The sequence below is a fragment of the Bos indicus genome, chromosome 10 (assembly GCF_029378745.1).
Source record: "Bos indicus isolate NIAB-ARS_2022 breed Sahiwal x Tharparkar chromosome 10, NIAB-ARS_B.indTharparkar_mat_pri_1.0, whole genome shotgun sequence".
NCBI lineage: Eukaryota > Metazoa > Chordata > Mammalia > Artiodactyla > Bovidae > Bos > Bos indicus.
The window spans coordinates 91627061-91642883 of NC_091769.1; the positions used below are offsets into that span (position 1 = coordinate 91627061).

General features: G+C 36.8%; 1 protein-coding gene across 10 annotated transcripts in view; it reads right to left on the bottom strand.

The window, feature by feature from the left end:
• The window catches only part of CEP128 (centrosomal protein 128), a 483641-nt gene that overhangs the window by 58198 nt on the left and 409620 nt on the right, over positions 1–15823 (bottom strand). For all 10 annotated transcript variants that reach the window (XM_070797945.1, XM_070797947.1, XM_070797949.1 and 7 more), the window contains one exon: positions 12519–12542. In XM_070797945.1, the coding sequence (XP_070654046.1) occupies positions 12519–12542 (24 nt within the window). The remainder of the gene's footprint in view (positions 1–12518; positions 12543–15823) is intronic.

The following is a 15823-nucleotide window of genomic DNA, read 5'->3' on the forward strand; positions in this document are numbered from 1 at the left end:
AACACATTTCCAAGCAAGCAGCTGGGCATCCTGACTACTTCTCAGCACCAACTATGAAGCTGTCAGTCTGACCTCTATAAACACTGAGCAATTCAATAATCCTAAATTCATCTGCTGGTGAAGCTGCATTCATTATGTAATTTCTCAGTGATACTTTTCCTATGTCACTGCATTTATGAAAAGTTTGACAGGGCTATGAGAAACCATTTCTGCAGACTGAAGGAAGTCTTAGACTTTTAAATTGGTCATCACCTTTTGCCACAAGGTTTGCAACTCTGTATAAAACAGCCCACTTGTTTCAGCAGCACTTTCTTCATTTGAACATAAGCACAATCATGTTTTTGAAATTTAACCCTTTGATGCTGACCCCATTATTGGAAAACATACACATTTTAATACTAATGCAGAATACAGGCTCTGTGTTTGGGGACAAGGTGGCGAAAGGAGAATGTCTAGATTGTTTCAACCAAGATCCCTCATGAGAGATTCATGAGGATATTTCCGTTTGCCCTCGATGCGAATATACAGAAGGTAGACGAACATTAGAGCAGTGGGAAACTTGGCAGAACGGGCTAGGACAGGGTTTGTGCAAAACCTTTTTCCGGTTTCAGTTTGAATGGGTTCCCAGGAAGTGTCAAGTTCGAACAAATCCAAAATTTTACAATGTAGCTCGGCCAAAACTGCTGAGATTCACCTGATTCTGGGTCAAAACCGTACAGAGCACACTGCGTTTTATTTGGGGTAAAGCCAATTTGACTGAACCTTTCAGGCAACTTCAATGACAGGCTTATAGCCTTGGCAAAACCAAAAATTGAACCTAGCTTGATCTTTGGTTCTGAAACAGCAAGTTCTGGCTTTATAAAGAGATAAAGGCAAGTCCTACTCAGCTTCAAGATTCTGACAAATACTTAGAAGAGGCATTGCAGATAATTAACCATTATTTGGCCACATTTACATACTCAAGTCAGTTATTTCCTGAGCTAAACCAGGACACACTACATTAACTCTATTGGGTCCATATACTCCTAAGTGCCTGAAAGCTGAATCTGGTGTCCTAACAGAGAATAATGGTTCTTCTTCAACAACTTATGTGCATGTAGAGCAGCTTGAAGCACAGTTAGTGCTGGACCCATAGTGCGAAGGCTTCCCAGGTGGCGCTAGTGGTAAAGAATGCGTCTGCCAATGCAGGAGACATAAGAGATGAGGTTCCATCCCTGGTTGGGAGATCCCCTGGAACAGGAAATGGCAAAACTCTCCAGAATTCTGGCCTACAGTGTTTGGGGTCTCAAAGAGTCAGACACGACTGAGTGAGCACACACACACCATAGTGTGAAGGAAAGAAAATTGAAAGTAAATTCCCAACAACAGTAGACCAGTGAAGTCAGAGTACACAGCATCACTTAGTCATTTCCAGAGACATGCTGGCAAAGTCTTGTACTCATGGCCATCAAGATCTTGAAGATCAACTGGTGTGCATAGTTCAAGTCTGGTATCACTAAAACCGGCTGAATGAATCCTTTGGAGATGTGCATAAGGCTCTAATAGATTTTTATAAGTAGAAATAATATTTCTAAGAGATTTCCTGTGTCTTGCATTTTTTTCTCAGATAGGCAAATTTGTGCATGTTTTTCTCCATAGAAGCTACAGGTTAGGATGTATCCTATAAACCATGCTATCTCTGTGTAAATATATCCTAAAACTATAGGAAACTTACACTGTTTTAAGTAACTTTGATATAAGAAGTTGATTCAACACTGATAATTGCAATTACACAATTACACATTTGCTCTAAGTCAGTGCTTTTCAGTGTTTGATGATATCCTCCCTAAATAATTATTTAAACTGTGTATAACCCTTATTTGTACCTACTTCCATACATACGTTTTTAAGCTGTCAAAATGTTCATAAGTTTAGGAAGTCGTAAAGGATGAAAATTCTGGAATGTAGTAAATACTGTCATTTTCAAATAAAACTTTTATATTACTCATATTAACTTGTCCAGTGAACTTTATTTTTATTTTAAAAAAACATTTATTTATTTGGCTGTGCTGGGTCTTAGATGAGGCATGTGGGATCTAGTGGCCTAACAAGAGGTTGAACCTGGGCCCCTACACCGGGAGTGCTGAAGAGTCTTAATCACTGGACCAGCAGAGCAGTTCCTCCAGTGACCTTCAAATCTCATTAATTTCTTACCACCACTTATCCATTTACAAAATAACTAAATAGCATCCTCTTTAAAAGACAGATTTTATATGATTTCTTTTCACTTTGATTTCAACTCTGTTTTTCCTCACAGATTTTTATCCTAATATACAATACCTTTATCCTTCCAGGACTTTTGGTTATCCTACACACTTCATCCTTCTCTGTAACAGTAATGCATATATACAGAGAGAACTGATTTTTAAAACTCTCTGTGACCAAAATGCTCAGTGTTACACATTATTATGGATTCAATTATCATACATTTGACATTATGTATATTAAAATTTCTTAGAAAAAATTAAATGTGAAATGTTAAAAACCCTAGGGCTTCCAAATGTATATCTCTTACTGGGATGGATATAACTCCTCCTTCTCCTGTACTCGATTAGCCGATGTATCTAAGGGTAAATGCTAATTTTGTTTTCGGTAAAACAAGGTTTCATTTCTATTTGTTTTTTGTTCCTATAGGTTTACTCACAGAGAAATCTTGTTCACATAAAAGAGTATGTGAGAATGAAAGCAGTTGTGTTATAACAATGTCACTCAATTTCTTGAAAGCCTTCCTAGTTTTATGGCAAAGATTACATAGCGATCTGTCATCAAAAACTAATTTTAATGATCTACCATCTCGATTAGGTCTTCTTTCAATGTGTTGAAAGCAAAGAATTAGAAACCACTTGACTTGCCAAAGAATTGTAATGTAGCTATTAGAGTCATTTACTTTCTGTTTCTGGAAAGTATATCTAAAAGGCTTTATTTACCAAGACTAGTCAAATCACTACAACTGTTCTTTTTTTACATAGAGATATTTCATTGAACTTAACATATGCAAAAAATAAAAATTTGTTAATTTCAATACCGTTCTGTCAGTACAACATTCTAATATATTCATTTTATCTTGGTATTAAATATATTTGCATTCAAGCCTTACAGCTGCAGACTGGCAAAGCCAGTTCTCACTGTCAAACCAATCAGCCAATTCAGCCTTACCTTCTGGCAGAAAAAAAATTTGACTTCATTTTTCAATTCTGCATATTGTGTTAATGTGTCCTTGTGACAACCATCCCACTTTTCAATCATAATTCTAAGATAGATAGACAGATAAGGAATGGAGCCAGGCCAGAGTCTGTCACCTGGATGAAATAAGACACTGGCTTTCAACGATTTCTTTTCAACACTTCTTAGCTTTGTTTTCTGGAGTTATACATTCTCTGATTATAGCAGGGTGGTGGAAAAGATGAGGTCATTAAATAAAACTATCTTTACTCCGCCCCAACATCAATCAACGATACATGTCAATTTCAGAACAACTCATTCTCAACAGCCCATATATCTAATACTACTCTTTGTTCTTATCAAAAATGTATGCATGACCAAGAAGGACAAGTGAAGGAAGAAATGGCAATCCACTCCAGTATTCTTGCCTGGAAAAGCCCATAGATGGAGGAGCCTGGTAGGCTACAGTCCATGGGGTTGCAAAGAGTCAGATGGAGGAGCCTGGTAGGCTACAGTCCATGGGTTGCAAAGAGTCAGACATGACTGAGCGACTTCACTTCAAGAAGGACAAGAAGCTTTACTTTAGTAACTTGATTAAAGGAGGACATGAAGGCACCCAAATCATAAATTGTCCCTTCTCTGGCACCCTAAAGAGCCTGGGGCATTTGCCATCAAGGGAGGAGGAAGCCTTTCTTCGGTGAAGTGGGAGAAGGTGGGTTATGAAAGGTAAGAGGGCCTCCTCAAGCAGAGCTATTTTAAGAGTGCACGTAGAAGCTGAGGATACAACTGCTTCTCTTAAACATTCTTGTGTCTTGTGTCTGACTACCCCTTCAAACATCTTTGTGTACTCCTGGGAGTGAGCCGCTGGAAGACCATGTTCTACCTCACCAGCTGTCTTTGAAATTACTGTCGAGGACAGCGTTAATCATTTTGCTATAAAAAGAAAAGGACTGCTAACATGTTTCTGTTTTCTTTGCTTTTTGGTGAAATGTCATAGATACAAATGAGTACATAAAACTTATACATAAAGGAAAATGACAATTTTTGTGGCTTTAATTAGTATTTCTTTGATTACGAATGAAGCTGAATATATTCTTACATGATTCTTTTTCAACTGAAATGCTTGCTCATGCCTTTTACCCTTTTTCTTTAAATCTGAGTTGTTTATTCTTTTCTAATTGCTTTGTTGAGCAATAAGATTTGTATACAAATTGATTTGGACATACACTGCTTGTCAGTTATATCTTCTGCTACAAATAAATTCTAAGCGTGGACTGCTTTTAATTCTTTTTATGTTGTCTTTCTGATTTATGGAAGTTCTTAATTTTGATGTGGTCACATCAGTCATTTCCTTTCTCATCTCTATTTTCAGCACCTCCCTCCTCCTAGAAATCTTCCAAAGTCCTAAGATCATGAAGATAGTAAACTATACTGTGTTTTAAAGTTTTACAGTTTCATCATTCACATTTAGGCTTTCAGCCACTTTTGCATCTGAGATAGGGGTTCAATTTCATTTGTTTCATATCATCTATTAAAAAGTCCACTCTTATTCCCCTGATAGTGATGAACAGTGTGTCAGACATCAAGTTTCTATGTACAAAACTTGTTTTTGGATTCTCTGTATGATAACATTGACCTATTTATATATTCTTGTGTCAAGACTATACTATCATAATTTCAGTAACTTTAATAAGGTCTTATATAAATATATTCATTGCAAGAACTGATGCTGAAGCTAAAACTCCAATACTTTGGCTACCTGATGCAAAGAACTGACTCATTTGAAAAGACTCAGAAGGGGATGACAGAGGATGAGATGGTTGGATGGCATTATCAACTCAATGGACATGAGTTTGAGTCAGCTCTGGGAGTTGGTGATGGACAGGGAGGCCTGGTGTGCTGCAGTCCACGGGGTCGCAAAGAGTCAGACATGACTGAGCAATTGGACTAAACTGTGAAAGTGAAAGGGGAGAGTAAAAAAGTTGGCTTAAAGCTCAACATTCAGAAAACGAAGATCATGGCATCCGGTCCCACCACTTCATGGGAAATAGATGGGGAAACAGTGGAAAAAGTGTCAGACTTTATTTTTCTGGGCTCCCAAATCACTGCAGATGGTGACTGCAGCCATGAAATTAAAAGACGCTTACTCCTTGGAAGGAAAGTTATGACCAACCTAGATAGCATATTCAAAAGCAGAGACATTACTTTGCCAACAAAGGTTCGTCCAGTCAAGGCTATGGTTTTTCCAATATTAAACCAACTCAAGTCCTGGAATAAACTCAATTGATAAATTGGTAATTTGTCAGTGTTTTATGATTAATTATCCTTTTCATACATTCCAAGATTTATTCTGCTAATATTTTATATATAACATTTTTGTATCCATGCTAATTTGTGAATAGTTTCTTAATTTCCATATTTATGCATTCTGTCTGATTTTAACTCAAAGGTTATACACATTCCTACTGAGTTGAGCATGTTTCTTTTCTACTATAATTTATTTTTTGACCTTTGAGTTGTTTGGAATTTTACTTTGAAATTTCCAAAAGTTGATGGCTTATTTGGTTCTTTATGAATCTTAAAACTAGTTATAATTATGTCACTAAATTCTGCTGCACAGAAATGATATGTGCAAATTCTAGTTTTCACTAAAGGCAAGCTACACACATGCTTTCCCTTTCTTTTGTCTAGTTACAACACAAATCTAAGGACTGGAGCTGAACCAGGCATCTTAGATCAGGAGGGTAATGGAATATACTGAAGATGGCAGAGCAAAACAGCAAAAGAAGCCGGAGTTTCTGACATCCTACCTGCCATGGACGCGGTATATTTGGACTGTTACACAAGAGCGAAACTAATTTCTCTCTTACTTTTACCCATAATTATTTTTGGATTTCTCTTAACTGACGTCATGATAACTAACTAATACAAAAGTATGAGAATCTAAATTATCATGGCATTTATGGAAATGAAATACAGATTTGAGGGGTGATATGAAAAACAGACTTTATATATCCAAGTTTGCTTCCCCCTTCCCTTTCATTTCCCAAAAGTGAGTCTTAACTGTATTGCCTGTACCTCTTCTTTGCCCTCAACCTCCCACTTACTAAGTGTGCTAGTTCCTTTCTAGAAATAAGGGTACTCACTTTAACTCTGCCTTTCTGGCACCACACTGTCCCAATTCCTGATTTTCCAAGCACATCCCTAAAGCTCTACGATCTCCACACACACTTCCCTTTCCCTACTTGCAGCCTGTCACTACTGCACTCCAGCTGTGCACACGTTCACCAGGTACAATCCCCGATTAAAAGCCATTAACACTCCCTATAGGTTTAATAGCTGTGTTACCTACTCTCACCTCCAGACCTTGTAATGCCAATGACAGAGAATGAACAGCAATCACAGTAATTCTTTCCAAAGGAGTAGCCCAGAATCGTTCCCAACAGAAAGTTTCAATATTCAGTACTATGCCCATCAGTAGGAACTGGCACTCAGGTAGAAATCCGCTTGTATGCCTGATCAGTTCAGTCACTTAGCTGTGTCTGACTCTTTGCGACTCCATGGACTGCAGCACGCCAGGCTTCCCTATCTATCACCAACTCCCAGAGCTTACTCAAACTCATGTCCATCAAGTTGTTGACGCCATCCAACCATCTCATCCTCTGTAGGCCCCTTCTCCTCCCACCCTCAATCTTTTCCAGCAACAGGGTCTTTTCAAATGAGTCAGTTCTTCATATCAGGTGGCCAAAGTATTGGAGTTTCAGCTTCAGCATCAGTCCTTACAATGAATATTCAGGGCTGATTTCCTTTAGGATGGACTGGTTGGATCTCCTTGCTGTCCAAGGGACTCTCAAGAGTCTTCTCCAACACATTGAACTTCTCCAACTTCTTGAATACAGTTCAAAAGCATCAATTCTTCGGTACTCAGCTTTCTTGATAGTCCAACTCTCACATCCATACATGACTAGTGGAAAAACCATAGCTTTGACTAGACAGACCTTCGTTGGCAAAGTAATGTCTCTGTTTTTTAATATGCTGTCTAGGTTGGTCATAACTTTTCTTCCTAGGAGCAAGCGTCTTTTAATTTCATGGCTGCAGTCACCAACTGCAGTGATTTTGGAGCCTCCCCAAATAAAGTCTCTCACTGTTTCCCCATCTGTTTCGATGGGACCAGATGCCATGATCTTCATTTATTAAATGTTGAGTTTTAAGCCAGTTTTTTTCACTCTTCTCTTTCACTTTCATCAAGAGGCTCTTTAGTTTTTTCGCTCTCTGCCATAAGGGTGGTGTCATCTGCATATCTGAGGTTACTGATTTTTCTCCTGGCAATCTTGATTCCAGCTCATGCTTCATTCAGCCTGGCATTTCTCATGATGTACTCTGCATATAAATTAAATAAGCAGGGTGACAATATACAGCCTTGATGTACTCATTTCCTGACTTGGAACCAGTCTGTTATTCCATGTCCAGTTCTAACTGTTGCTTCTTGACCTCCATACAGACTTCTCAGGAGGCAGGTCAGGTGGTCTGATATTTCCATCTCTTTAAGAATTTTCCACAGTTTGTTGTGTTCCACACAGTCAAAGGTTTTGGCATAGTCAATAAACCAGAAGTAGATATTTTTCTGGAACTCTCTTGCTTTTTCGCTGATCCAATGGATGTTGGCAATTTGATCTCTGGTTCCTCTGCCTTTTCTAAATCCAGCTTGAACATCTGGAAGTTTATGGTTCAGGTACTGTTGAAGCCTGGCTTCAAGAATTTTGAGCATTACTTTGCTAGTGTGTGAGATGAGTGCAATTGTGCAGTAGTTTGAACATTCTTTGGGATTGCCTTTCTTTGGGATTAGAATGAAAACTGACCTTTTCTAGTCCTGTGGCCACTGCTGAGTGTTTCAAATTTGCTGGCATATTGAGTGCAGCATTTTAACTGCATCATCTTTGAGGATTTGAAATATCCTGTATGCCTGATATCAAATCTAAACTCCTTGGTTTGTATTTCAAAACTCTAAAATGTCTATCATTGTCTTAAAGTTTTATAGCTAATGAGTCTATAAGAAAAAAAAAAAAAAAACTGAAAGCTTTGAAATGGAACAAAAAGTTACTGCTTATCTTCAATGAAAAACTAGTTTTTGCCTAGCCAATCCTTCTGGGTTTTTGATTCAATGGGGTCTCTATATAAGTCATTGTCTGATATATTTATAATTTGCTATGCAAAGGATTATTGTACACAGACATGAAATAAATTTTATCTGCAGGGGGGTTCAATTGATTTCCTTCCTCCACCATGGAAGAAGCCAGTTTTGCTTCTATTTTAAATTCACTGCAGTACTCTAGTGCTCTTTGAATGTTCCTTTATGTGAGTAACATCTAGCTCATTCTCTCATTTTTTAAACTCATTTGTCATGAGTTCATTTTATATTTCTATGAGAGTCATGATTTCATGATTTTGCCTTTAAATTTTTTTTAAATATCTCTCTAACAAACTCTTGTTTTCATTATTGCCTTTAAACTTTGATTTCATCCCCAGTATACAATGTCTTCTCTGGCTTTCTTCCTGACACCACTGATTCTTCCCATTTTAGGGATGAATCTAATCTCCACCATGACCTCAATCTACAAAAGCTATGCTTTTCCATGAAGAACCTAGACTGCAATGATGTCAATTTATTTTACAATTATAGTTTCTTTGTAATGCCTTCTACAAAATGCACTGTTTCACTGACATGTTGTAGACACTGCATATTTATCTTACATCATTAATTTATATGTAAGTAACTTCTGTGCTTAATTAGAGTGCAAGTTCCTTGAGAGAACTGATCACAATTCATTTTCCTTTTCTCCTCGTCACTTTCTACGTAATACCCGTAGTGCCCAAGAAATATCCACTAGTGAGTCCCATCCATGGCTCAAGGCTCTCAACCACGATTTCTTTCAGGTTAATCACTTAACTTTATTTAGGTAACCAACCAACTATGCTTTGGCTGAAGGTGGTTCCTTCCTAGAAAAACTCATGCTAAACTTTAATGAAGATCATTGGAGCTTCGTGAAACACCAAATAAAGTGTGGTACTAATCAGAAAGTCTAGAGAAAAAATAATAAATTGATATGCTTCTAGGTACTTTTCCCCCTCAATTATCAGGACTGTCTATACCTATATTCTTAAGAACAGTCCATGTGAGGGTTATACACACTCAGTTCAGCATTCATTCTCTGATTCTGCAAATGCTTATTAATTTTCAACTGTATGTTAGAAAGTTTTTGCAGGCCTTGGCAATTCAATTGTAAATAAAATGTAATTTGTAATCCAAGACACTTACTTGCTAGTGAAGAAGGAAGAGGGAGGGATAAGAAAAGAGGAGGGAAATAGAAACAACTGTGACCTAAGCATATAGATAATTGGTGACAAGCCAAAGTAAGTTGCTCTTATTTTCAGGAATTATATATACTGAACCTTTAAAATTAATTTAATATAAGTACAATAATGGGATAATGAAATTTCAAATTTTGCAGATCTGTATCACCAGAATACACATCGTACATTCAATGTCTTACATACCCTAATACCAACTAAACCAAATGAGAGACCACCAGCATTTTTCTAGGTTTAACTGCTGAGTTGTGAGAGAATAATAAATGGCCTTGAGACTGCTGCCAGCATATTTGATTTTATGAACTATAAAATATTTTACCAGTTGAATAGTCTACCAAGTATATTAAATCTGCTCCTTATAATGCTATAGGAAGTCAAAGGATTTCATAACATTTGAGCATTAACATTATTACTGAGCATTTTCATTTTTATCGTTTTACTTATGATAATTATTTCAAATTAAAACCATCTTGAGAAAACTGCCACTGTTTAAATTAAAAAAAAAAAAAAAACCTAGTTCATTTAACCAGTTTTATTTTTCTCATGATGACTTTTTATTCTTACCTTTATTCCTAGAGGAACCCTTAGAATAAAGCATTTTAAGATTTTATACCATAGCACTCTGTTAGTAAAGAGATTATGGAAATAAAAAAGACCAGCAAATACTAATAAATTTTACAGGCTTTATGTTGTATGTTGACATATTGGTATAATTAAAATGATTCAAAAAGAAACAAAAAGCAATCATATAATGATAACCTAACAGTTGTTTGGTCCTAAATATTTTCACATATATTTTTCTCTAAATTCTCCCAACAATCTGATAAAACAAGTTTAATTATATTCATTTTTACAGATGAAGGAATCAAGAAACAAGTGGTTCACTAAACATGTAAGTGGCATTTCCTATGCTACACTCAGGTCCTCAAACTTTTTGCTTTTGTTCATACTTTTATAAAGAACATTTGATTTATAAGCCAAATCCTATTGGCAAGATACTTTCGAAGGGTAAGCAAAATATATGTAGAGGAACACTAAACATTTTATTCACTTACAGTGCAATCATACTAAAACTGAGAAAATCAAGTGTACTTTCCAAATGGCCCAGTTAAAAGTAAGGAATAGATTATTTACTCACTACAGTCTAGACACTGTCTATCAAAATCACTTGCTTACATAGGACTAAAATGTGCTCTATTAGCATCTTTCCTTTCCTCATACAAATTAAATATTTTATTCTTTATTAGGAGAAGGCACTGGCGACCCACTCCAGTACTCTTGCCTGGAAAATCCCATGGACGGAGGAGCCTGGTGGGCTGCAGTCCATGGGGTCGCTAAGAGTCGGACAGGTCTGAGCGACTTCACTTTCAGTTTTCACTTTCATGCATTGGAGAAGAAAATGGCAACCCACTCCAGTGTTCTTGCCTGGAGAATCCCAGGGATGGAGGAGCCTGGTGGGCTGCCATCTATGGGGTCGCACAGAGTCGGACACGACTGATGTGACTTAGCAGCAGCAGCATTCTTTGTTAACCTTATTTTTTAAAAACTTATGTTTTGCCTTCTCATCAAAAACATTTAAAAAATGACTAGTTCCAAGTCATTCAATATTTTGTGTTTTCAAAGTTTTTAACACAAAATATACATTTCCAAGTATTTACATCACATTCTCTGTATAGCTTTAAATATCTCCCTCTGTATATATTTACTTTTGAACATATGATACTTTATGGCTGAACAATATTTCATCGTAGATGGTACCATAATTTACCATTCTTTCAATTCGTGTGGCTTTATCATGCAAATGTTTATTTATAAAACCATGTTTTTTTAAAAAAATTGCAGCATCGAGTGGTATCACAGCCCTAGTTCTTCTCCAACAAGTCACCATGATGAGATTCGCTTGCTTCTGTTCTTTTTTCAGACACCTAATCACCATATGTTATCATGAAAGTACACATGTCATTTTATATCTTATATTTGCTTCCATTTAACATTCTATAGGGAGAAGGCAATGGTACCCCACTCCAGTACTCTTGCCTGGAAAATCCCATGGACAGAGGAGCCTGGTAGGCTGCAGTCCATGGGGTCGCGAAGAGTCGGACACGACTGAGCGACTTCCCTTTCACTTTTCACTTTCCTGCATTGGAGAAGGAAATGGCAACCCACTCCACTGTTCTTGCCTGGAGAATCCCAGGAATGGCAGAGCCTGGTGGGCTGCTGTCCATGGGGTCGCACAGAGTTGGACATGACTGAAGTGACTTAGTAGCAGCAGCAGCAACATTCTATAATAAGCCTTTTCCATAATCATTGTGTCATGATGGGCAGAATTTCACACTTTAACCATTACTTTATTGCTAAACAATAAGTTTTCTCCTCTTTTTTCTTTTTAAAAATACATAAATCATTTTCCAATAAATGTTGCAAGCATATAACCTTTACATATGTGCCCTTAAAAAAACGATTTACTAACACCAGATTCCTGCAAGTAAAATTAAAAAAAAAAAAAAAGGCTAACCAGCTTTTATCATTATTTGAATATGGACAAAAATATTGATTGTCCACACTTCAAAAGTTCAAAGGATAAAATGGCATCCTAATTTCAGTATCTTATCAACTAGTCCTTTTAGTGATTGGGAAATATAGAAACAAATAAACATAATTACATTTAAGCTAATTGTGTTTTCCATAAATTAGTATATATTGGCACCATTTGTCTTAAGACGCAGTGACCACTTAGACGTATTTTTCTTTTTCTTAATGCTTTTTTCCTTTTAAAAGTCTGTATCTACATACCTTTCAGGTATAGTTTAGCTTATTGCTCCCTTTGAATCTTAGATGAAGTTTTAGAAATGCTTTCTGGAACTGCTTCCTTTGGGGAGTACTCTGAAATCCACCATAGGATCCAGCAGTAATTCTGATAGAAGGAGAAAGAAAATGACCCAACTTACCGTTTCTAAGGCATTTACACGGTCCTGCAAATAAAGCATAATATATAATTATAAAAACAAAGCCATTAAAATATCATTTCAAGTTTAGTTTTTAGATTTTTCCATTTATCTTCTATTAACATTTTTAACATGTAAAAGATGAAAACTCCTACTCAGGATAATCTCTTTAAGAGAAAAATAGTCATGAAACAATTACTTTTCTCATCTTGACTAGCGTTAGGACTACAAGGTTTACTTTAACCGTAAACACCATAAATTCAGGCTTAGTTACGAAGTGAAATAGAGTTTAAGACTTCTGCATTGGTAAAATTATGTCTGTTTAATAAAATATAGCTATTCGATAGATCTGAACATATGAGCCACAACCAGACAACAGCAGTGATATAACAAAAGGAATTTAGCACATACACTTGCTCTCGATTAGGTATACAGCACAAAGTGCGCCGTCACGGGAAATCAAGTTCAGACATGAGAGTGACATCACCAACTACAATTAATAAGTACACGGTTAACTGAAACAAGGCAGGAAAAATAAGAATGGTAGGTTACATGCAGGCAGTCCTGAACCCAGGTGGGTCTTCATTACTTATAGTATCTTAGAAGGATTCATAGACATATCAGTTTTTAAAAAGGGTCATTGATAATATTGCTTTAAAAGCTAAATAATTAAGAATGGTTTCATTCTCAGTCCAACAGCTGTGCTCTCAACTGTTCCCAGAGCTAAAAAGCTATACACAAAAAGTTTTTTTTTTTTAAGCTGAATTTGAAAGGAGAGTCTGAAAATTCAAAGAATTGTAAAGCCATCATTTTTATGAGGATGAAGGCCGTTTTTCTCTTCTTTCATTTTAAGCAATTGAAGAAGATAATATAAAATCTGTATCTCTCTCTTGTTTAATTAAATTAATCATTTGTGCTAGAGGGTAAGGAGGGAAAATGGTGCAGACAGCCACTGAGCTCAGATCTCTGAGATCCTGCAGACACTGACAGGGACCCACGACCCTTAGAAGCTTAGCCTTGCCCTCCCCTCCCCCAGATTCTCCCAGCCTCACCTAACACAGAGGCCTTGCCTTTGAGGATTTCTGTAACCCAGCCTTCAACATTCAGACTGGGAAACTAGGTTGGACATTTCTGCCCCTTTAAACATCTGGCTGTGTGGGCACAAGTTAAATGAATATATTAATATTATGCAAAAGCAGCCCAAAGCAGACTGTTTTTAGCAGTGTAATCTGTTTAATTGCATTTTGTTGGCATAGTTGAGAGAACCTCACCATCGCCCCCATAATTTTCATAAAATAACGGTTATTTTATTGGTGACTTGGGTACTGTCACATTTGAGTAGCTCGTAGTAAATGCATATAGTGCCTCTAGGGGGCTTTGATCTGTTGTTACCAGGCATCTTATTCACAGTACATCTGGGACAAAACCATTCAGCAAAGCTTTATCATCCTTTGCAGATTGAACAGAACCTCATTAGACAGTCTTTGGGTAGTGCTGCATTTATATGAACCATCTTGGAAGGCTGAAAATATTTACAGCCACTATTTGGGCCTTAAGTTGTCCCCATACCATGTATTTATGGGGCTCATGTTACTTAGAATTAGCATATTTTAAAAGCACACATACAGCTGGTTTGCAATCAGTGATTTCATATGATGCCAAAATGGTACAACTGAATTAAATTCTGTTTTAATTCATAGCTCAGTGTTCAGGAAAGATAAAACTCATATGATTTATGTATTAGTACCTTCATTTTATTTAAATATTTGCTACAGGATTTTAAAAGGAATGTGTACTGTCACGGACTACGTGTTTGTGTCTTCAAAGTTCACATGCTGAAAACCCCAGTCCCTAAAGTGATGGCCTCTGGATACATGGCCTTTGGGAGGTAACCAGGTCAGGAGGAGACAGCCCTCAGGACATTAGTGCCCTTCTAAGAAGAGACACAAGAATGCGGGCTTCCCGTTCTGCTCTCTGCCACACTAAGGCATAATGGGAACATGGCCATCTACAAGCCAGGAAGAGGTCCTTCACCAAGAACCGAAACTGCCAGCACCCTGATCTTGGAACTGCCAGCCTCTGCAACTGTGAGAAATAAATGCTTGCTGCTTCAGACACCCAGGCTACAGTCATTTCGTACAGCAGTCTAAGCTGACATATGCCTAGTCTGTAAGGCTAAAACACAAATGGTGGGGAGACAAAAAAAATCTCAAATTCATTAAAATATAAAGATCAATAAATAATCTATTTTAATGCAATTTAGTTACATCTGTTTGTCTATAACCTACTCCATTCCAAAATGGTACTGAAATAGCTTTCAAAGAAAGAATATATATTGAAAAAAATGAGAAAATTAGAGAAACAGGAAATGCAGTTCATTAACCTGAATTTAAATAATTTAATCTGCCAATCAACAACAGCTAATAGGATATCGGTCATTGTTGGCAATTAGTGAGCTTCCTCTAAATTGCAGTTCTGGGCTTTAATTATAGGCTATATATAAAAAAAAGAAACTACTCCTAATCTTTATGAACTTACTACCTTGCTTTTAAAATTTAAGAAATATATTTTGAAATTTAAATGGCTGAAGTTGACTTCTTTTTTGACAGCCAATATTAGTTACTATAATTCTACATATAAAAGAATTAGCCTATTGCAAATCCCTGTTCTGAAACAAAATATCTGCATATTTCTCATGTTCTTATCATTAGAATAGAGGTAATTTAAGCCAGAGTATGAAGAAATACTAGTATATGTCCTGGAACGAATATGCAATTATACCAAAATTGATTTATATTCTCCCTATCCTCTCTCACTCTCACTAGAACTGGACTTGTAGTGTTCTATTGTTGCTGTTTAATCTCCAGTTTTCATTTCAACAAATCTTATCTTAAAGCTCAGTCCACAGGTTCAATACTCTGCCTTCTCTCCCACCACCCACACACTCTCAAGCTTAGATCCTGAAAAGAATTGCTTAAGATACTGAAAGGGATGGTACGGGGAGGGAGGTAGGAGGGGGGTTCAGGTTTGGGAACACGTGTACACCCGTGGCGGATTCATGTTGATGTATGGCAAAACCAATACAATATTGTAAAGTAATTAGCCTTCAATTAAAATAAATAAACTTAAATTAAAAAAAAAAAAAAAGATACTGAAAGGGGAGTTAGTAGGTGAGACGAGTAGAGAGAGAAGAAAGCCTCCAGAAGTAATAAAGCCACTCTCACTATAATGCAATTTCAGGTGGTCTTAATAAATCAGCGGTTCTTACTTTTGTAGTCTTGGACTTTGAGAACTTTTTTTCCCCAGGA